The 19,233-nt window shown below is 43.4% G+C and overlaps 1 protein-coding gene across 9 annotated transcripts in view; it reads right to left on the reverse strand.

The window, feature by feature from the left end:
- The window catches only part of PLCE1 (phospholipase C epsilon 1), a 327,095-nt gene that overhangs the window by 266,272 nt on the left and 41,590 nt on the right, over positions 1–19,233 (reverse strand). For all 9 annotated transcript variants that reach the window (XM_056530229.1, XM_056530227.1, XM_056530230.1 and 6 more), the window contains exon 2: positions 7,986–9,471. In XM_056530229.1, the coding sequence (XP_056386204.1) occupies positions 7,986–9,137 (1,152 nt within the window). In that variant the 5' untranslated portion in view covers positions 9,138–9,471. The remainder of the gene's footprint in view (positions 1–7,985; positions 9,472–19,233) is intronic.

Genomic DNA, 19,233 nt, shown 5'->3' on the forward strand with positions numbered 1-19,233 from the left:
TGCCGGCCCTTCTCTCCCCCTAGCTATCGGCGCCGCTGCCCGTTCTGTCCCCCTGACTATCGGTGCCGGCGCCCCATTGCCGGCGCCGATAGCCAGGGGGAGAGAAGAGGCAGCGGCACCGATTGCCGGCGCCGCTGCCCCGTTGCCTCCCCCCATCCCCGGTGGCATAATTACCTGGGTCGGGTCCGCGCTGCTGCAGGCCTCCGGCGTGCGTCCCCGGCGTCGTTGCTATGCGCTGCACGGCGCGGCGCATGACGCCAGTGCGCCACGCCGTGCATAGCAACGACGCAGGGGACGCACGCCTGCAGCAGCACGGATCCAACCCAGGTAATTATGCCACCGGGGATGGGGGGAGGCAACGGGGCAGCGGCGCCGGCAATGGGTGCCGCTGCCCCTTCTCTCCCCCTGGCTGTGGGCGCCGCTTCTCTCCCCCTGACTATCGGTGCCGGCAGTACCGATAGTCAGGGGGACAGAACTGGCAGCGGCACCGATAGCTAGGGGGAGAGAAGGGCCGGCAGCAGCGCTCTAGACCCCAGGAAAGGCAGGGGGAGAGAAGCGGGCAGCGACGGCCTCTCTCCCCTTGCCTTTCCTGGGAGTGTATCGGCGTATAACACGCACATAGACTTTAGGCTAAAAATTTTAGCCTAAAAAGTGCGTGTTATACGCCGATAAATACGGTAACGTCACTGCTGAGGGGAAGCTCAGTTATTATGAGGGAGCATTGTTAGAGGAGCAGACAGGCAGTCTTATCAGTGTCCCAAGGGTTAAAGCAATGCCCCCAATGAACTAAACAGCCTAATTTGTATCAATATAACTGATATTGCAAATAAATAGCGCAGAGAATGGCCTAATAAAAGGTAGCATAATCCTCAGTGTAAACTTCCCTATTAGAGTTTAAGATGACTGCCCAAAATTGCACTATTCTAGTCTATTGCACTATTCTACTATTTTTTTGGGGGGTGGGGGGGTCCTCTCAACAAAGTTGTCTGTTAATTCAGTGTTACCGCATGTTGTCACACTCTTTATCTTCCAGGAGACTGTAAAAGTACAGAGAAGAAGCTACTGCCAAAATGTGTTACTAGGCCAGCTCTTTCCTTCTGGAGAAAAACTACTTTACACACTTTTTTCTTATGGAGCATTGCCTTCTCCAGCTCCTTACCCCAGCTTCCAAAAAACTAAAACTTAGAAGTCTTCCCATGGAGATACATTACCCCCTCAGACAAACACATTATTTATTTTACACACTTATATCTAATTAATGACACTAAACACGATAGATCCTCCCTAAATAATTGAAGTCATACAGTAGGCTGCTGGTGCTGTGTGCAAACATTCCAAGGTATAAAATATGTAGAAACTTCACAAAAAATACCTGCAGCTATAAGCAATGCATAAGGAGCCTTTCAGAATATGTTCAAAGTAACACAAACTTTTCTGCCATGCATAAAACAATAAATAAAATACAAGAACATTTTGTATCAGCCACTAGGTGTCCCTAGTACTCCAAAATTTTGCATACCAATGTTAAATAAGATAAATCAACCAAGGGGTGCTGAAGATTTGTAGCATGGGAATTCCTTTTCGTAAAGTTAAGGTTAGGTGACCAACCAAATACTATTTTAGAATACTGATAATTAAATAAAAAATGTAATTATATTTACACATACCGGTTTGGGTATTGTTCCCATTCAATGCCCAGATGTGTTATCAGATTTAATACAACTACACCCACTAGAATCTGAAGTGTATGACAGGGCACCTAAAAACTAGTAGTGCCAATTACTTTACTTCCCTATTTATTCAGAGATTGTAAGCTATTGTCTTGTTTGTAATGATAGTTACTTTGTTACTATGTAATGACTTTTTGTGTGAATGTTACTTCTTATGTAAAGTACTGCAGAATATGTTGTCACCATATGCAGATAGATTGTTATTATTATTATTGTTTCTTCACATTACTAAAGGTATATTCCCATCTGGACATCATTGGCCAAAGGATATGTCATATATGTCCATTGATGGAATCACACAAGCCGCACAGAGATTGGCTGCCACAGTTTGGCCACAAACAGCCAATGGCTTGGGTGGTTTTACCCCAATAGACATGGGTCCAGAGATGGGAATGACATTTTAACAACAGGTTCTGTACTCTGTGTAATGAACCTATGCGGAAAATTATTTCTACTGTTATAATCAAATATACAATTGCCCATGTGAAAATTAATCTTCTTGTATGACCTAAGCAGTGGTAAGTGTGTGCTGAGAGTTGTTGTTTTACCCAACATCAGTGCAGACCTTACAAATGAACATAGTGCTGATGAGACACTGTCAGGCAGAAAATGCAATGATAACAGTGGCTCACAAGTGACGTCTTCTATGCAGATGTTCCTTTTGTTCTCCACATTGTCCCGATCAACATCCCTTCTTCCAGCTATATATTTGACCCCCAGACAACTTTGATTCCTCACCTAAATATATCCCTGCCACACATTGTACCCCTTGTATATAATACTGCCTCACACACTACCCTATAAATAAAACCCTGTCACACACTGTATCCTCTAAATATAATACTGACACACTGTACCCCCTAAATATAGATGTTTTGGAAGACAATGGATGCATTAATTCAAGTCTTCTCTCAACTCTACCTCAAACGTAAAGGGGTACTCTGGTGGAAAACAATTTATTTTAAATCAACCTGTGCCAGAAAGTTAAACATATTTGTAAATTACTTCTATTCAAAAAATCTTTATCCTTCCAGTACTTATCAGCTGCTGTATACTACAGAGAAAGTTCTTTTCTGTTTAAATTTATTTTCTGTCTGTCCATAGTGCTCTCTGCTGACACCTCTGTCCATGTAAGGAACTGTCCAGAGCAGGAGAGATTTGTGATGGGGCATTGCTCCCACTCTGGACAGTTCCTGATTTAGACAAGGTGTCAGTAGAGAGCACTGTGACCATACAGAAAAGAAATTCTAAAAGAATGGAACTTTCTCTGTAGTATACAGCAGCTGATAAGTATTGGAAGGATTAAGATTTTTAAATAGAAGTAATTTACAGATCTGTTTAACTTTCTGGCACCAGTTGATTTAAAATAAATTGTTTTCCACCAGAGAAAGGGAATTGTTTAATTGTGGAATTAAAACTAGAGTTCAAACACAGAGATACATTGTCTAAGGTGGCATTTAAAAGGGGTATTCCAGGAAAAAACTATATATATATATATATATATATATATATATATATATATATATTATATATATATATATATATCAACTGGTTCCAGAAAGTTAAACAGATTTGTAAATTACTTCTATTAAAAAAAATCTTAATCCTTTCAGTACTTATGAGCTTCTGAAGTTAAGGTTGTTCTTTTCTAAGTGCTCTCTGATGACACGTGTCTCGGGAAACGCCCAGTTTAGAAGAGATTTGCTATGGGGATTTGCTTCTAAACTGGGCATTTCCCGAGACACGTGTCATCAGAGATCACTTAGACAGAAAAGAACAACCTTAACTTCAGAAGCTCATAAGTACTGAAAGGATTAAGATGTTTTAATAGAAGTAATTTACAAATCTGTTTAACTTTCTGGAGCCAGTTGATATATAAAAAAAAAGTTTTTTCCTGGATAACCCCTTTAAGAGCATCTGTACCTGGAGGATCTGTGTGTTTTAGGTGTAAAATGATAATACAAGTCACCTAGAAGCAGTCTGGCCTGCAGCAAAGTCATTATGCTTCCAGAGTGGGGAATTTATCTGGTATAGTTATAAAATACATAGCGAAATCACTAATAAAAACTGCTGAAAAGCTTTTGGCTGTGAAAGGATTAAGGTCAGGTATAATCCTATTACAGTTTTCATGGTAAATTATTCATGTTCTCTGCTGCTAATCAGAGTGTGAATTGCCTAATACAAAAGACACTTTAATAATTTAGTGTCGCTAAACGTTTCCACCAGGTGAAAATATTGACTTGAGACATTTTGAGTTTTCTGTCATCTTTGAAACAACTATTTATTTATTTATATGCAACACAAAAGGAAGAAAAAGCAGAGAGCGCTCACCAATTCAGTAGTCAGATAGGCATCGGAAGCTGATCCATGGACCAGGTCGGTCACGGGCAGGGAGGCGGCAGATGGATCCGGGGGAGTTCAGACGTCGGGCCACGGATCGTATCACGCCCCTAGGTGCTTCGTCAGGCCGCTTTAAGCGGCCTGACGAAGCGCCTAGGGGCGTGATACGGTCCGTGGCCCGACGTCTGAACTCCCCTTGATCCATCTGCTGCCTCCCTGCTCGTCTGCCGCCTCCATCTGCGGCCTCCCTGCTTTAAGCAGCCTGACAAAGTGCCTAGGGGCGTGATACAGTCCGTGGCCCGACGTCTGAACTCCCCTGGATCCATCTGCCACCTCCCTGCTCGTGACCGGCCTGGTCCATGGATCAGCTTCCGATGCCTATCTGACTACGGAATTGGTGAGCGCTCTCCGCTTTTTCTTCCTTTTGTGTTGCATATTTTATAGTTTCTGCAGCGTGTAGCGCTACCTAAATCTGATACTATCACACCTGTGCCGCTCACATGTGCGGGTAATTACTGGACTTTGTGGGTTTAAGGCAGTGCCAGCTTCTCTGGCTTACTTCTCCTGCGTGTTATGCTATTTATTTATTTATTTTTTGTAAGAGAAAATTGAAAATCACAATTTATATGAAGATCAAAGGCAATTACAACGAGACAATTCAGGGCAATGTGACCATTCAATATTTATTTGTCTTCTTTGTCTGAGGAAATAGTACATTTGTATTTCAGTTGTTTTAATATTGATGGCAGTGTTTTACAGTTATCATCTATATACCATGGGAGTGCTGGAATAATAATGTGCGGGAGGGTTAGGCAAATAGTTTGTAGTCATTTCTAAACACAAAATCTAAACTTTTGTAGACTTAAAGGGGTTATCCAGGAAAAAACTTTTTTTTATATATCAACTGGCTCCAGAAAGTTAAACAGATTTGTGAATTACTTCTATTAAAAAATCTTAATCCTTTTAATACTTGTGGGCGGCTGAAGTTGAGTTGTTCTTTTCTGTCTGAGTGCTCTCTGATGACACCTGTCTTGGGAACTGTCCAGAGAAGAAGAAAATCCCCATAGTAAACCTCTTCTACTCTGTGCAGTTCCCGAGACAAGCAGAGATGTCAGCAGAGAGCACTGTTGCCAGACAGAAAAGAACAACTCAACTTCAGCAGCTGATAATTATTGGAAGGATTAAGATTTTTTAATAGAAGTAATTTATAAATCTTTTTAACGTTCTGGAGCCAGTTGATATAAAAAAATTTTTTTTTCCTTGAATACCCCTTTAAATAGACTAAAAATATTACTCTTAGCCTGAATAATTAGGACGGATTCACACATAATGCAGTATTTCAATCAGTACTAAAACCCAATGTGGCCCCAACACAGGGAAAACTATAATGGGAACATCTGTACATTTTTTCTAAGTACCAGACGTCACAGTAATGTCTCTATGACCATTATTGATACCTGTAAAATTGTTTCACTTTAAGAATCAGTAACCAGAATCTGGAACCAGAAGAGGAGGTAGAGCACTGCAGTACGATCCTCATCTAACAATAGTTCAGACAGAACATTTACAGGAGGTTGGCAGCTGATGAGTTGGTATAAAAAAAAATATAGGGTTGTCCTATGCTATCCAGTCTTGAAATAGTGGAAACTGGTAACTGCTGTACCTGTTAAGTTGGTGGTGTTTTTTTTTTTTTTTTTTTTTTTTGGGTTTTTTTAAAGGCTGCTGCTGTATTTGAGCTAATGCTAAAAGGTAAATTCAAAAGGTAGAGGAAATAAAATGGAAGAATCTATACTTCTCCTTCCTGCTGCACTCACTTCTGTATTTGGCTCAAAAACTGCAGCTGCAGAATTTAAAAATAAAATACTAAGTGGGACACCTGCCAAAAATGGTTGGGGGGTTGGAGGGGCTGAATGTTCAGCCAAAGCCAGAAGTGGATTCATCAGAAAGAGAGAGAGAAGAGAAGTCCATTATATTTATAATCATTTTCGAACCCCCTGTTGGCTTCAGCTCAAAAAGTAAAAAAGCTTCCACATAATACTATAGGTGAATCCCCACTTTGGGTACATTCACACATAAAGGTTTGTTGCAGTACATTTTCTCAGAAAGTCTGTAGTGAGCCATCTTACCCCCCTCCCCCAGCCAATTTATTTCTTTTTTCTTTTTTTTTTTTCCTCTTCACCTTCTAAAAGCCATAACTTCCTTATTCTTCCAGTCCCCAGTGAAATGGGTGTTATTGCTCTATAAGGATTCCATCAATATCAGCAAGTTCTACCCTGACACTGATATTGATGGAATGTTATGTTAATGCAATACAAACCAGATAATTATTAGAAGTGTTTCTGTTGTATGATTTATAGTCACGCCCCCTCCCAAAGACCTGAATGGAGGGGGTGTGGCATGACATCACGAGGGGGCGAGGCTGTGACGTCACGTGTCAGTCTCGGGAGCAGCACCCAGCACAGAATGCTGGGGCTTCACGGAGATCCTGGGGGTCCCAGCAGCGGGACCCCTGTGATCAGATATCTAAGGCCAGAATACCCCTTTAAGTCCCCCTAGAGCAGTGTTTCTCAAGCGCTCTGCTAATACAGAGTGCCTGGGGCATTGCAGGGGTGTTGATCGGGCAACCTACATCTGTGGCACCTGTCATTCTTCCATTTATATGCCACATTCGCTATTGATCACGGCACTTAAAGGGTTAAATGTCTAACATCAGTTTGATCGGGTAGCATGCTCCACTTGTGAATGTGCCCCATACACTGTAGCCCACATCATAACATAACAGATACATCAGTTTGAGAGAAGGTGTTTAAGACCAATCTACACTAAATATCCAGATTTCACTACAGAAAACACCAAAGAGCCCATAAATCCCACTCTATATACCTCCCCTGGCACTCTCAGAATAACACTTTCCAAGTCCAACGTCGGTCTCTGTACAACTGGCCTAAAAGCAATACCATGATAATATGTGAACACTACAGTAGTCATGTGTCCAGAGACCAGCGGGGAAGTAGGAAAGCTTTCCCATAGGAGTACCAGGAGATAAGTAAGGGATGAGGATTGTTTTTTTTTGTTTTGTTTTTTACAATAACTTTCATGAATCTGCAGGTAATCCACAGCACAATCCAAAATGATAGCATCTGCTTCTGAATTACTTCTTTCTCACTGAATAAAGAGGGAAAATACAAAACCAATTCATCATTTCAAAGCAAAAATTAATATACTGTTGCGAATTAAAAAATTGCCAATGCTGGTCAAATTTTGCATGGAAATTTTCTACTACATGTGAATTTATAAATTTTTTAAAATTTAACCCAAAATGTCTTGTACTTTCATCCACTGCAGCAAATGTGGTGTATGTGAACGGACCCTAGGGGAGGAAATAGCTATTGAGGAGACATTTAAAAAAAAAAATACCTTCATCTAGTGATGTCCCAATACAGATACTGTTATCGACACTTTTACAAGTGCAAATGTCCCTGATACCCATCCCAATACCTGCAGACAACACAAGATCAGACAGACATTCTTTCCCCCAATAGGTCCCCTCCATAAAAATGAATAAGAATCCCTTTAACCTTCTTTCCGCTAATGTGTTGAGGCCTTCATTATTTGCTCTGTTATCCAGAGTGTTGCCGGACCTGCCGAGTAAAGAAATAACATCATTGCATAGCTTTAAGGAGAAGGTCCGGCACCACTTACAGATGTAGAGGCCTCAGAGTGAGAATGGAGGGAGGGTGAGTGGGATTTTTATTATTTTCTTTTGGAGGGGACTTTTAGCAGAAATTACTTAATGAGGGCATCTACCTAACAGGAGGTTCCCTAAAAGAAGGATTTGGAATAAAAATATTTAGAATCACCCATTGGGGACAAAATGAAAAAAATAGGTACAGCAAAAGGTATGGATAGTCTTACCTCATATATCATTCTCACAAAGTAGCAGAGCAAATCTCTCCTTCTCACTGAACCTTGCACAGATGGCAGGCATTGAGCGGTTACCCAACGGCACTTGAATTCATTTGCCCTTTCTTGTTTTCGCTCAACAAAACAGCAGGCTCTAGTCCCAATGTGACCAGATGGCAAAGATTTAACAATTGCACTTGTTCCTGTATAAATAGACTTTTTCACCTCTTTATAATTTTTACAAAACCTTCTGACCAGCAGAGTTGAGCGGTCTTTTCTGCTCCTTGACAAATCATTATCTATTTCATCCATGAAGCTTTCGCAGGTCTCCTGACTTTGTAATGGATCTGAAGACATAACACATAGTAAATCCTGTCCGTGAGCTCTGTCTCCAGAAAACACTGGTGCTTTTTCTGAGCACAGCATTGACGGAGTATTCTCGTGATGACCTTCTTCACTACAGAAACCTATGCGTCCATCATCACTGTCACAGCTTTCTGAATGGCCGTTTAAATGACGGGAGCCAAAGACAAAACTGCCGGCGCAATTTCTTTTTGTTGTCTGTAAATAGCTGCCCAAAATACATTGGTTATTTGTGGAACATAAAGAGCTCTTCTGAGTGGAATAAGTTAGATGTAATGTAGGAATGCAGCTAACTGCATCAGTGCCGTGATCGCTTCCTATCACCGGACTCTCTATTGCCCTCTTATCCACCGTTGATTCGTCCACTTTAAAGTTAATGTCTGTCAACACGGCAGGAATCGGAGGCTCCAGGGACACATTTTTAACTTTTAAAGGGTTGTACGACTTACAAAACTGATTAAAACCTAGGTTGGCTTTACATGCCTTTTCTAACACTTTGCTGTTTATGCTGAAGTAGTCAATAGCATTTAATATGCAAGGTTTCCCTGGTAGTTCTTCTGCGTCACTAACATTTTCCCTGGTTTCTTGTTTCCCAGATATAGAAAAAGACTTTGCCGCAGAATTCTCATCATGGTGCCCTGCAGTCTCTGCATTCTCTTGGTCTTGGATTGTTCTGGGTTTTTTTATAACACTACTATCCAAAGTATTCTTAGAACCTACATCTCCAGTCGACTGAGAAGATATCACTTTTCCATCTACTGACGGCAAAACAACAGAAGCAGTCACATCCTCCGATGTCATCTTGACTTGCAGGATTTCTTTAGCTGTCTTATTTTTAGGAAGTGTATGATACTATACTAGTTTGTGTTATTGACCACTTTACATATCAGCATGATAAAACTATTTATTCCTGTAGCAGATGTTGAATCTTAGTTTTTTTTTGCATCCCCCAAATCTTGAATCGGACACTGTATTGTCACCAGTCATGCATTTTTAAGGTTATTTTCATCCAGCTGTTTACTCCAGAGAAATAAGAGAATAACTAAGCAGCATTTATTTCTGATAACAGTTGGGTGATTTCCAGTTCATTCCAGGAGATTCTAGTTGAGCAAAATGGTCCATAAAAAGACTATTTCTATAAAACAAGGAGAGAAAAACAAGATTACGCACTGCTAATCTGACTTCATAAAAATCACATCTTACAGGCACTATAGAAAACAAACTGTAAAGAGTTTGAAAGGAGCCTTGAGAAGATTTCAGGGTTTTAATATTTCCTTTTCAGACTGTGAGCATCAACTGTGAATATGGAGATGTATGTTAATAAGCATAGTTTCTAATCTTATGAGTGGGGTACCTACCATAGAGGAAAACCATGTCACTGTTATGGGGCCTGTGGTGGAGAGGAACATTTAGACAGTCATAGCATTTTCCTGTAACCACCATTAGGACAGAGTTACAGATGCGACATGTCCCCTAATTATATATAACATACCTATCTTTGTGTAATATGTGATACCCCTCCCTGTGATATTTAATTGTTTACAACATTATTATACATTTTGCTACATAGTGGTGCTTATCTGGTTTGCATAGACATGAACTTTTGTTAATGGTATCTTGTTGTTATATCATTTTATTTGGTTGCATAATAAAGATTTAACTTTTTAACGCAAAAAAATGGCTCTTTAGTTTTTTTGGTGGATTAACCACCACTGGGAGTAGCTCATTGTGGAGCTAGTGTAACACCAAGTTGACGGGTAGCGGTTTAAAGGGAATCTGTCAATATGGAAATGCAATGTAATCTATCTGCATAGATAAGCAGAAAGGAGAAAGAGCTGAGCAGATTGATAGATATCTGGGAACAGATTCTATATTGTTTGTCATTTGATTACATTCTCAGTTTTTTTCATGCTTAGGAGTCAGTGGGTGATCCAGTCATTGAGTGGCATTGCCCACCGCACTCCTAAGAATAGCAAGAGCAAGGATTTTAACCAATAAGTTACCAGTTATAGAGGATCTTTCCACAATATACATACATACATATATATATATATATATATATATATATATATATATATATCAGTCTTCTCCTCAGCTCTTTCTGCTCAATCATATAATTAAGTTAGATACAATTTTCATGGTGACAGAATCCCTTGAAATGTATTTTCACCGAGCTCGATCTAGAGGTCATTGTTTTATCATGCTCTATGTAGGAAAGGAAAACAGGGATTCTGGGATGAGAAGTATAGGGTAAACTTATCAATGTATTTATGGCAGTTTTATGACATTTTATGATGTTCAGACAGAATATCATATTTTTGAACCACCTGCTCCACATTTTCTGCCATAAACAAATAATTCATACTGATATAGACCCACTCTCCAATGAGGGTAACAAGATATTTCATTATTGACACTTTCATTATTGCTCTCTCTAATTTCCTAACATATCTTTATATGGGTGAGACCTCTGGCTTGAGTATTGTGCCAATATCACTTTCCTGTGAAGCATACAGAAAAATGCAGGGTGTATGGCATATCTGCCTAGGAATACCACGCCAGACAATAAAAAAATAAAATAAAAAATAAGAGGCACCCAGAGATAAATGTTACGCCTAGCGCTCCGGGTCCCCGCTCCTCCCCGGAGCGATTACGGCGTCTCTCTCTCCGCAGCGCCCCGGTCGGTCCCGCTGACCGGGAGCGCTGCACTGTCATGGCCGTCGGGGATGCGATTCGCACAGCGGGACGCGCCCGCTCGCGAATCGCATCCCAGGTCACTTACCCGTCCCGGTCCCCTGCTGTCATGTGCTGGTGCGCGCGGCTCCGCTCTCTAGGGCGCGCGCGCGCCAGCTCCCTGAGACTTAAAGGGCTAGTGCACCAATGATTGGTGCCTGGCCCAATTAGCTTAATTGGCTTCCACCTGCTCCCAGCCTATATCTGTTCTCTGTCCCTGCACTTCCCTGCCGGATCTTGTTGCCCTTGTGCCTAGTGAAAGCGTTACTGTGTTGTCCTTACTGTGTACTTGACCTCCTGCTATTACCTTACTGACTACGATCCTTGCTGCCTGCCCCGACCTTCTGCTACGTCCGACCTTGCTTTTGTCTACTCCCTTGTACCGCGCCTATCTTCAGCAGTCAGAGAGGTTGAGCCGTTGCTAGTGGATACGACCTGGTCACTACCGCCGCAGCAAGACCATCCCGCTTTGCGGCGGGCTCTGGTTAAAACCAGTAGTGACTTAGAACCGGTCCACTAGCACGGTCCACGCCAATCCCTCTCTGGCACAGAGGATCCACCTCCTGCCAGCCGGCATCGTGACAGTAGATCCGGCCATGGATCCCGCTGAGGTTCCCCTGCCTTCTATCTCTGATCTCACCACGGTGGTCGCCCAGCAATCCCGACAGATCGCCCATCTAACCCACCAGCTGTCGGAAGTGTCCACCAAGGTGCAGCAACTTCAGTCGCAACTTCTGCCTCTGCTACAGCAGCAACCATCTCCTCCGCCAGCTCCTGCACCCCTTCCGCAGCGAGTGGCCACTCCTAGCCTCCGCTTGTCCTTGCCGGACAAATTTAATGGGGACTCTAAGTTTTGCCGTGGCTTTCTTTCGCAATGTTCCCTGCACTTGGAGATGATGTCGGACCAGTTTCCTACTGAAAGGTCTAAGGTGGCTTTCGTAGTCAGCCTTCTGTCTGGAAAAGCCCTGTCATGGGCCACACCGCTCTGGGACCGCAATGACCCCGTCACTGCCTCTGTACACTCCTTCTTCTCGGAAATTCGAAGTGTCTTTGAGGAACCTGCCCGAGCCTCTTCTGCTGAGACTGCCCTGCTGAACCTGGTCCAGGGTAATTCTTCCGTTGGCGAGTACGCCATACAATTCCGTACTCTTGCTTCTGAACTATCCTGGAATAATGAGGCCCTCTGCGCGACCTTTAAAAAAGGCCTATCCAGCAACATTAAAGATGTTCTGGCCGCACGAGAAACTCCTGCTAACTTGCATGAACTCATTCATCTAGCCACTCGCATTGACATGCGTTTTTCTGAGAGGCATCAAGAGCTCCGCCAGGAAAAAGACTTAGATCTCTGGACACCTCTCCCACAGTCTCCATTGCAATCTGCGCCTAGGCCTCCCGCCGAGGAGGCCATGCAAGTGGATCGGTCTCGCCTGACCCTGGAAGAGAGGAATCGCCGTAGGGAAGAGAATCTTTGTCTGTACTGTGCCAGTACCGAACATTTTTTGGTGGATTGCCCTATCCGTCCTCCACGTCTGGGAAACGCACGCTCGCACCCAGCTCTCGTGGGTGTGGCGTCTCTTGATGCTAAGTCGGCTTCTCCACGTCTCACGGTGCCTGTACGGATTTCTCCTTCAGCCAACTCTTCCCTCTCAGCCGTGGCCTGCCTGGACTCTGGTGCCTCTGGGAATTTTATTCGGGAGTCCTTGGTGAATAAATTCCGCATCCCGGTGACCCGTCTCGTCAAGCCACTCCACATTTCCGCGGTCAACGGAGTCAGGTTGGATTGCACCGTGCGTTACCGCACGGAGCCCCTCCTAATGTGCATCGGACCTCATCACGAGAGAATTGAGTTTTTGGTCCTCTCCAATTGCACTTCCGAAGTTCTCCTTGGACTACCCTGGCTTCAACACCATTCCCCAACCCTGGATTGGTCCACAGGGGAGATCAAGAGCTGGGGTTCCTCTTGTTTCAAGGACTGCCTTAAACCGGTTCCCAGTACTCCCTGCCGTGACCCTGTGGTTCCCCCTGTAACCGGTCTGCCGCCCTGCCATAAGAAGTGCCTCTCCCTCCCTCCCAGTCCAGTCAGGCAAGCCTCGGTGCCTCCCCATGGCCCCCGTCCTGGTGTCACACTGCCCCGTGCCAGGCCTCGCCCTCTGCCCTCCCTCCCCATTCCCACTCCTGCTGTACTGCCTGCCCTTGAGGAAACCCTCCATTCTTTCCCGGTCTCCTCATCCCAGGGGAGGCAGTTACCGGGCAAAGAGAAGGGGAGACCTAAGGGGGGGGGTACTGTTACGCCTAGCGCTCCGGGTCCCCGCTCCTCCCCGGAGCGCTTACGGCGTCTCTCTCTCCGCAGCGCCCCGGTCGGTCCCGCTGACCGGGAGCGCTGCACTGTCATGGCCGTCGGGGATGCGATTCGCACAGCGGGACGCGCCCGCTCGCGAATCGCATCCCAGGTCACTTACCCGTCCCGGTCCCCTGCTGTCATGTGCTGGCGCGCGCGGCTCCGCTCTCTAGGGCGCGCGCGCCAGCTCCCTGAGACTTAAAGGGCTAGTGCACCAATGATTGGTGCCTGGCCCAATTAGCTTAATTGGCTTCCACCTGCTCCCAGCCTATATCTGTTCTCTGTCCCTGCACTTCCCTGCCGGATCTTGTTGCCCTTGTGCCTAGTGAAAGCGTTACTGTGTTGTCCTTACTGTGTACTTGACCTCCTGCTATTACCTTACTGACTACGATCCTTGCTGCCTGCCCCGACCTTCTGCTACGTCCGACCTTGCTTTTGTCTACTCCCTTGTACCGCGCCTATCTTCAGCAGTCAGAGAGGTTGAGCCGTTGCTAGTGGATACGACCTGGTCACTACCGCCGCAGCAAGACCATCCCGCTTTGCGGCGGGCTCTGGTGAAAACCAGTAGTGACTTAGAACCGGTCCACTAGCACGGTCCACGCCAATCCCTCTCTGGCACAGAGGATCCACCTCCTGCCAGCCGGCATCGTGACAATAAATTTCAAGTGTCATAGCAAAAGGTGTGAATACTTATGTTCATATGAAATTTTAGTTTTTCCTTTTTAATAAAGGTGAAAAAAAATCTTTTTTTTTACATTATTATTATGGGGTATTAAAGGAGTACTGCAGTTCTAGACACCTATCCCCTATGCGCAGGATAAGGGATAAGTGTCTGATCGCGGGGGGTCCGACCGCTTGGACCGGCATTGCTGCGGCTCTGCGTGGCTAATGTGCATGTTGTCAACCTCCTGCCATACAGCTCTATGGGAGGGGCAGAGATGCATGAATGCTGCATCTCCGCCTCTCCCATAGAGATACATAGAGAAGGCATGTTGGCCATGGTGTCATGCTGTGGCTGACACGTTTCCTGCATGGGAGAGCCGCGGCAGACCCGGGGCCCCATACAGGAGATCGCGGTGGGTCCCAGCGGTCAGACTCCCCGCGATCAGACACTTATGCCCTATCCGGCGGATAGGGAATAAGTATCTGGGGCTGCAGATCTCCTTTACGTGCAAAATGATGGAGGAAAACAGATTTTTTTCTTTTTTATTTTATCACAATGCTGCAACATATGAAAAAAGTGAAAGGGTCTGTGTGTAAATATAGCTATTAGATACTTGTTTCTGAGCCTTCTGCTGTTCTTTTCATCCCTTATCAGAAGAATGTTAACCTAATGGCCCAGATTTATCTGCATGAGATAAAAATGTGCCTGCTTTGCCCATAGTGACCAGCTCAGCTTTTATTTTACCAGAGCAATTTGGGTAATGAAAGCTGAGCTGTGATTGGTTGCTATGGGCAAAACCACACAACATTGGCTCATGCAGATTGATACATTTTAGTGAGCTCCTTTTATTGGCTGGCCTGACATATTAATCTGCAGTGAGTGCAAGAGAGGTCGTGAAGAAGGGGTCTTATGGTCTTGTTTAAAAATAGGACCCCATGGCAGGGAATCAAAAGCCAAAAGGATTAAAAAACAAAAAACCTCCATACTCACTCCTCTGCTCTCCTTTCTGCTCGATGTCTCCCTATTTTGTATATGGAATGCTGCAGCCAATCACTGGCCTCAGCAGTCACATGTATGGCAAGTGCACTTGCCAAATTAGCTACAGCATACCCAACATTTGACCAACTACTGTATTCCATGTGACCAGGATTTGTTGTTGTTGGTTGTGTACTGTATAGCAAATGTTAACTGTGTTGAGTCTTAAGACTTCCATATCTAAATAACTTTAAATCCTTATGTTCTTTTAGATAATCCTTCTATACCCCTGAAGTAGCTCAAAAAGCTAATTTCATCTAACAAAAACCTCTCTAGTGCAATGTTTCTCCACTCTAGTCCTGACACTACCCCAATAGGTCATGTTTTCGAGATGTTTTGCACAGGTGTTCTCTCTATGGGATATAGTCAGAAGAAAAAGCTTGAAAGGCTAAGTTTTAGGCATTATTCAAACTTCAGTATGAAAATATGGATTGAAAATGAATTGCGTGGCACAGATGTTTTTTTTTTTTATCATATAACCTGTTCCACGAGTGTAAATGAGCCCTTAGACATATGGATAATGCTCGATGAGGTCTGCTATAGACAGATGAGGAAATTGCATCAACCTTTCTTCTTTCACTTGTTAGTATTTGTTTCCCGTAAATCCACAGGGTATTTTCTAAATCATCTTACTCTTGTAGTGCTATAAGCACAATATCATATAATCTTTTCATAAGTAAGTAGAACTATAACAAATACATAAATGCAACTTTGAGACATAACAGGGTTGGCAGAAGGGCCAAAAAGCTCTATAGATCCAAACCTGTCAGAGTCTTTTATGCTGCTATATACATTTGTGTGATATTTGTCATTTTATTTTTGAATATTTAAAGTAAATATGAACATGGCACTCTCGAGGCGAGAAGACTGCGCTGGAACTTTCCATAAATGTACTTGCCAATCAGAAGTGAAGGCGCAGGCAAATAATTAATTTCTCAGTAGAATAAGCTCTGGGAGAAATTGTAATGGAACACTACAGCTGCATGTTACATAGTCATATTCTGCTCGGAAGGGAAATCACAAGTTGCAATACCTAGTGTATAATGCTAGATATCAAATGTGATCATTCTCTATGTAAGCACAAAAGTTAATGTCCCATTTGCTCACCAAGCTGTGTATGAAAAATTGGTTTCTTGTAATTACTTTTGCAACAACCAGCAACAGAAATCATAGCATAAATAGTAGCATGTAATCTGCTGTACTGCTGCCAAAAAATAAAGTGGAATAGGAACACTCACAATAAAGATAGGAGCACTCCACCTTAGATTACCATTGGTTATATAGACCAATTAGCCATTATACTAAAACAAGACATATGAAATGAATAACCATGCCTCATGATAATGGCACCTGCCAAGAAATGGATATATTAGGCAGTAGTTAGTTCTTTAAATTAATGCTAAAGCAGTGTTTTCCAAGCCCAGTCCTTAAAGGGGTACTTCACTGGAATTTTCTTTTAAATCAACTGGTGCCAGAAAGTTAAACAGATTTGCAAATTACTTGTTTTAAAAAATCCAAATCCTTCCAGTATTTATCAGCTGCTGTATAATACACAGGAAGTTCTTTTTGAATTTTCTTTCTGTCTGACCACAAGTGCTCTCTGCTGACACCTTTGTCCATGTCTGGAACTGTCCAGAGCAGAAGAGGTTTGCTATGGGCATTTGCTCCTGCTTTGGACAGTTCCTGACATGGACAGAGATGTAAGCAGAGAGCACTTCCTGTGTATTATACAGCAGCTGATAAGTACTGAAAGGATTGGGGAAAATATTTTCCAGTGGAGTACCCCTTTAAGTCCCCTAAACAGGCTGTTTTCAGGATTTCCTAAATCTTTCACAAGTGATATAAATATAGTCAGTGCAGCAGGCATCACCACAAGTGTTCTTTGTATGGGATATCCTCAAATCCTGACCTGTTTGGGGTACCCCTTTAAGGGGAACTCCAGTGGAAAAAACAAATGTTTTCAAATCAACTGGTGCCAGAAAGTTATACAGATTTGTAACCCTTAACCCTTCCAATACTTATCATCTGCTGTATACTACAGATACAGTGAGGCAACAAAGTATTTAGTCAGCCACCAATTGTGCAAGTTGTCCCACTGAAAAAGATGAGAGAGGCCTGTAATTTTTATCATAGGTATACCTCAACTATGAGAGAGATAATGAGAAAAAAAATCCATAAAATCACATTGTCTTACTTTTAAAGAATTTATTTGCAAATTACAGTGGAAAATAAGTATTTGGGCAAAAACAAAAGTTCATCTCTATACTTTATTATATACCCTTTGTTGGTCAAACATTTTCTGTAAGTCTTCACAAGGTTTTCCACACACTGCTGCTGGTATTTTGGCCCATTCCTCCACGCAGATCTCCTCTAGAGCAGTGATGTTTTGGGGCTGTCGCTGGGCAACACAGACTTTCAACTGCCTACAGAGGTTTTCTATGGGGTTGAGATCTGGAGACTGGCTAGGCCACTTCAGGACCTTGAAATGCTTCTTACGAAGCCACTCCTTTGTTGCCTGGGCAGCATGTTTGGGATCATTGCCATGCTGAAAGACCCAGCCACGTTTCATCTTCAATGCCCTTGCTGATGGAAGGAGGTTTTCACTCAAATTCTCACCATACATGGCCCCATTCATTCTTTCCTTTACACGGGTCATCCTGGTCCATTAGCAAAAAACAGCCCCAAAGCATGATGTTTCTACCCCCATGCTTCACAGTAGGTATGGTGTTCTTTGGAGGCAACTTAGCATTCTTTCTCCTCCAAACAGTTTTTACCAAAAAGTTCTACTTTGATTTCATCTGACCATATGACATTCTCCCAATACTCTTCTGGATCATCCAAATGCTCTCTAGCAAACTTCAGATCGGCCTGGACATGTACTGGCTTAGGTGGTGTAGTGTGTTACTGATGGTAGCCTTTGTTACTATGGCCTTAGCTCTCTGCAGGACATTCACTAGGTCCCCTTGTGTGGTTTTGGGATTTTTGCTCACTGTTCTTGTGATCGTTTTGACCCCATGGGATGAGATCTTGCATGGAGCCCCTGATCGAGGGAGATTTTCAGTGGTCTTATATGTCTTCCATTTTCTGATAACTGCTCCCACAGTTGATTTCTTCACACCATGCTGCTTGCCTATTGCAGGTTCAGACTTCCCAGCCTGGTTCAGGTCCACAATTTAGTTTCTGGTGTCCTTCGACAGCTCTTTGGTCTTGGCAATAGTGGGGTTTGGAATGTGACTGTTTGAGGTTGTGGACAGGTGTCTTTTATACTGATAACAAGTACAAACAGGTGCCATTAATACAGGTAACGAGTGGAGGACAGAGGAGACTCTTAAAGAAGAAGTTACAGGTCTGTGAGAGCCAGAAATCTTGCTTGTTTGTAGGTGGCCAAATACTTATTTTCCACCATAATTTGAAAATAAATTCTTTAAAAATCAGACATTGTGATTTTATGGATTTTTCTTCTCATTATGTCTCTCATAGTTGAGGTATACCTATGAGGAAAATTACAGGCCTCTCTCATCTTCTTAAGTGGGAGAGCTTGCAAAATTGGTGGCTGACTAAATACTTTTTTGCACCACTGTATATATACATAGAAATTTGTGAAGTTCTTTCCAGTGTCACCACAGTACTCTCTGCTGACACCTCTGTTCATGTCAGGAATTGTCCAGAGTAGGAGAGGTTTTCTATGGGGATATGCTTCTAATCTGGACAGTTCCTGACACAAGTTTCCACTTGTTTCCACCTGCACATGATGCACCCGTTCCTCTGCTATGAAGCAGGCTCACGAGCTGACCCCGTATCATAGTGGGGTGGTCTCGGCGGCTATCAGCTGCTGGGACCCATGTCTAATGCCGGACATCACAGATTGTGGTGATGCCCCATATTAACCCCTTAGATGCCATGATCAAAGTTGATCGCAGCATCTAAAATGAAAAAAATCCATTCCCAGCAGTTCAACGGAGCTGATCAGGACCACCGTTGTAAAACCGTGGTGTCCTGATCAGTTGAGAGGATGGCGAGAGGACCCTTACCTGCCTCTTCGCTGAGGAGGCCTCAGCAGCCTGGAGCAATCGAGCACCGATAACACTGATTAAAAAAAAAATAAGATGTCGACGGCACACAAACTT

This window comes from Hyla sarda, chromosome 7, assembly GCF_029499605.1.
Source record: "Hyla sarda isolate aHylSar1 chromosome 7, aHylSar1.hap1, whole genome shotgun sequence".
Classification (NCBI taxonomy): Eukaryota; Metazoa; Chordata; class Amphibia; order Anura; family Hylidae; genus Hyla; species Hyla sarda.